Here is a 4,895-nt window from a genome sequence, read left to right on the forward strand (position 1 = left end):
CTAATTAGAAGCTTAGTTTTGATTTTCAATAATCAAAATTAAATCTCAGGTTAAAAGGACAAAAAATGAAGTTTCTATGCCTTCTCCAATATTCTATCATGAAGCAATAATTTCTTTGGCAAAATCAACAAACCTGGATGTTTGAGAAGCAAGATATCATTGCATAATATTTTTCTAACTAAACATGCCAGCATTTTGGAGGAGTACTTGTGGAAAAGAGACACAGAAAGGAGGATACCATACTGTTTATTGGGCAAGTATCTTATGGTGCTCTAGGAAAACCACATATCTCTGCTTCCAACTGAGGATTAGGTCAGGTAATTGACAGTTAAACATGAGTTATTAGTCTCATGGACTTCAGATAAATGTTCTGAAAATTCATCGAATAAGTAGAATGAATTCTTTTGAACAACTACATTAGCAGAAGTAAAAGACATCAAGAATATGGACTTTTGAAGTATATTTCATCCTCTCATACATCAAGAATAAAGCAATTACTTGCTGAAATAATTTGAATATTTATAGTGACTTGCTTTCTTTATTCTGTCCTGCTTCAGTTCTCAGAGGTCAGGGAATTGTGCAATAGTGTCTTTGCATCAGAAGCTCAGTCGGATATCCACCTAGAGGATGAATTTCTGTAGATTGCTTAGCAATCTATGCACATTAAGCCCTGTAGTGTTGAGATTACCATATTGACCCATGATGCTTGGTTCATACAGAAAGATGTCCAAAATGTTCTTACAGAATAGGATATTAATGGCTGTTGGCAAAGCTACCCTCTGCTTTTCTCATTTGGAGTGTGATTTCAAGCAGCTGAAGAGCACAGAACAAGGATCCTTAGGATCCCTACAAATCAACAGTAAGGGAGAAATAGTGGGGAAGCTTGAAGCTAAAACTTTAATTATATGTCTCAACCAGAAACGAGAGTCCACATAAGAAATGTGAAAGGAAGTACAAATACAGTCCAGAAGATAAAAACTCACAAATGTAACCACCAGCATGAGGACAGTATGAGTAGCTCTGGTTTCAGCATAGCCTCTGTGGTTCTGGTTGGTGGTGTGAATGTGCTGCAGTCTTTGGTGATGTCTATTCAGGAGAGTCACCATGGAGACACTTGTCCAGATCATGATGCTGATGAACACGGCATCATGGGCAAACCGCAAGACTCCCATGGCTACACTGAAGCCAGAGATGAAACACACCCACTTTATTTTAGGGTCATTGTCAATATGATGTGTGTTCTGTGGACCAGTGATTTTCATTGGAATGTAAGCATTATATAATACACTGAAGAGCCAACAACTGTAACAAGAAGAACTCAGGAACTTGGTGGTTTTTCGTCTCAGCGTTGAACTCCCCCATTTACTGGTAACAAGAGTGAAAAACTGGTAGGTGCTCAGGGAACAGGTGGAACACATATTTGTGCTTCGCGCTATCAGGTGAAAGAAGTAGCCAAGTTTACATGTGAGGTCAGTTGGGAGCTTCCTTGTAACAAAAACAGGAAAATGTTTGGGATCCACATACAGGAGGAGATGGAGTGAATTAGAAACAGCTAAGTTTATAAGAAGGAACTGTATGGGCCTCATTTGAGACTTAGTCAAGATTTGAGAGAAATTGTGGCCAAAGAGAAGCATGTTGGCTGCAGTCCCAACCCCAATCTGGAAAAGCAAGAGGATCTGAAGAGCCACTTCCTCCGTGGCTGTCAGCGTTTTATTCTGAGACAACATGGAGATGGATTCATTGGACAACGGAGTAATGATCAGTTTGGACAGTTTTGTCTTCAAGAGTGTTCTCAACTGTCTATGATTTTCAATTGATTTGGACTCTTTTCTTTTCCTGAGGATGGCAACACTAGTTTACAGGAGCAATATCTGGAAAACACTGCATTGACATTAATCCAGGATATCAATTTCACACTTACCTTACTTTCTCCTGCTTCTTGATGGAACTATGTGTGTGATGAAGCTCTGTTTGTGTTGCACAACAACATGACACGCATTTTTAACACAGTTATGGGATCTACATATTTATACATTAACATTGTTGGACAGGAGTGTATTTCTGTTTTATTAGATTACAACATATTTACTCATATTATAACAATCTGTTAAGAAATACAATTTTGTTTTTGAAGAGATGGTTTTGGATTTGATGCCCTCTACTTACCACTGTGGCACTGAATTCATACATTTTCAGTCATACATACAAGGAATATGGTCATATGCATAAATAAAATCAATACATCTTGAAAAAATATAATACAGAATTGGAGAAATAGCTCATTGTCTAAGAACACTAGCTGCTTTTTCAGAGTACCCAGGTTCAATTTCCAGCAACCACATGGCATCTAACCACTGTCTGTAACTCAAGTTCTTGTGGATATGACACCTTCACAGTCATTCATGCAGGCAAATCACCAATGCACATAAAATAAAAACAAGTAAATATGTCTTTTAAAATCATAACTAACTTAAATTTTATACTTTATAAAAGAAAGTGACTGAAATCTGTTTTCTCAAAATAATCCATTTGATGGAAGTATATTTTCCCAAAATTACCCACATAGTTTTGATATATTTTATATACTACTCACCATAATGATAGAATACAAAATATTTCTGAAAAAGTCACTAGTTTTCCTTTCACATAGAAGTACTTCAGTTTACACAAAATTCATCTTTGTGGAACGAATCTGAGGGACCCAAGAAAATCATTCAAATTTCTGAGTTTTATCTTATTTTCTAAGGAAGCTAATGCTGGACACATATTGATACATCTCCAGCATTCAAACTCAAAACAAAAAACATTAACATTATCATCATTAAAGTCTTTGCCCACACAGGATATTTGAAACTCAGTTTTTTAAAGTTCATGTTTAGTTGGCTACTTACTTGGTTTATTTTGTTTTCCATAGGGATATTCAGCTAAAAACATCTCATCTTACACACAGATGCCACATTAAAGAATGTGTTCAGTGACTGCTGAGCTGGAAGTAGACATTTCTTCAGATTAATGAAATTATGAACATAAGTAGGTAAATCATTGAGACAAAAGAAAACCATCCTAAATATTAAATGTTGGCCTCAGAAGATGCTGTGAACTGTAGAATTTAGAAGGGAACTTTAAGGAGAAATCTACAGTTGCAAGATTCTCACCTTCCCATTCACAGGTAGGAAGGGTTTGCTCACAGGGCTGAAGGTCAGCTTCTGAACAGTTACTGCAGAAATACAGCACTGACTTCATCTTGGTTTGAAGAACTTCTCTGAGTATCTACTCCTTAAGACAGATAGAAACTCCTACCTGTCCCATTTTGTCCATGAAGTGCTGTGTAGATCAGTGAATGAGGCCAGATATCAAAGCTCATAAAAGTATGTGTCTGAAGCTGACATCCCTAAGAGAGTCCATTACTCTATATTCTGTCATGTTATTAACCATGTCCATGTAGTAATGTTGGAATACCTATGATGAAAGAAAATCACTTGTCCCCAGAGTAAATCATCTTTTTCACTTTCTGGTCATTACTGATGATGTCCAAGAGTTTGTGAGATCTTAATGAGTAGGTGAGCAGAAGGTTAGAAAAAAGTTTTCATTCTTCCTTTGGGAGAATCTCTGTTCGGAATTGGTGGTGTCATCATGTGTGAAAAGGTGCAGTCCCGAATATATCAAGAGACTTGTTAGGTGTATTACCAGGGGTTGCATTTACCATAAGTTTCTACTCTTGCAAAACTGTGCTGACATCAAGTCCTTCCACAAAGACTTGTGATCTGGAGTCTTTTATTTTCCCATGTGTGGCAAAGACATTTCACTCTGAGAAATCAAACAATTGAAGCCAGAGTTTCCTCCATGAATCCATGGGTAATTTCAATGTCATTTGTTTTGAGTTAGATCATGACTCACTTTTTGACACACCTTTGGAGCCTTATTTGAAGTATAGTAGATGATGCTATTTTCTATAGAATTTTATATGTAAAGAATCAATTCTGTATATACAGGAAAGGATATGAATTGAGAAATCATTAACTAATATAGGAAACCACCCATGTACATTGCATTTCTATTCACAAAATCCATGAAATAGGAAGAACTTATATGTGCATCAGGTGGTGAGTGGATAATGATAATATGGTATAAGTATACACGGAGATATTATTCTTCTGTGAAGCAACAATAAATGATGGAGCTTGTAGGTAAATTGATGGGCGAAAGCAATCATTTTACATATGGTACCCACAACTAAAGGCTAGCATTGCTTGTTTTCCAGAGTTTTATACATTAGTTTTGAATTTTAATTATGTGTGTTTCATTTGTTACACCAATAAAAAATCAGGAGGTAGGTAAAAGATAATATGGTTAAGTGCCTTTTGGGAGAACACAGTCGTTTAAAGGATTAAAAGGGATAATGGAATACAGAGAGTTGAGTTATGGTGGGGAATTGGAAAGTCAGTGTAGAAGAGAGGGGATGGAGAGAGCTAATAAAACTCAAGACCTATTAAAAAGCTTCATGGAAACCTACTACTTTAGAATCTTTAAAACTACATTTTCTTTTGTATCTATCTGTTTCTACATCTGTCCCTCACTTTGTGTGTGTGTGTGAGAGAGAGAGAGAGAGAGAGAGAGAGAGAGAGAGAGAGAGAGAGAGGGAGGGAGGGAGGGAGAGAGAGAGAGAGAGAGAGAGAGAGATTAATTAAATAAAGTGGTAATATTTGAAAAGCATGTGATGGACAGAGTTTAAACAATATTTACTTAGGTGAAGAAAGTGGTTGAAGCTAACGGTAGTAAAATTAGACCATAGGACAAAATCGCCAGAGACTCTGAGATGGTGGATGCCAGGAAAGTTTGTATTCTAGTATCAGGGAATACACCGTGGATCTTTGGCTACCCAGCTCCAATAATGG

At 36.7% G+C, this 4,895-nt stretch overlaps 1 protein-coding gene across 1 annotated transcript; it reads right to left on the reverse strand.

Moving 5' to 3' along the window:
* Window positions 1-788: 788 nt before the first annotated feature.
* Window positions 789-1,727, reverse strand: LOC311590807 (vomeronasal type-1 receptor 4-like; the record flags this gene model as incomplete). Its single annotated transcript, XM_084770065.1, has 1 exon — window positions 789-1,727. The coding sequence occupies one exon, from the start codon at window positions 1,725-1,727 to the stop codon at window positions 789-791; it is 939 nt and encodes a 312-aa protein (XP_084626191.1).
* Window positions 1,728-4,895: the final 3,168 nt, after the last annotated feature.

The sequence above is a fragment of the Acomys minous genome, assembly GCF_964271855.1.
Source record: "Acomys minous genome assembly, chromosome: 20".
Taxonomy (NCBI): Eukaryota; Metazoa; Chordata; class Mammalia; order Rodentia; family Muridae; genus Acomys; species Acomys minous.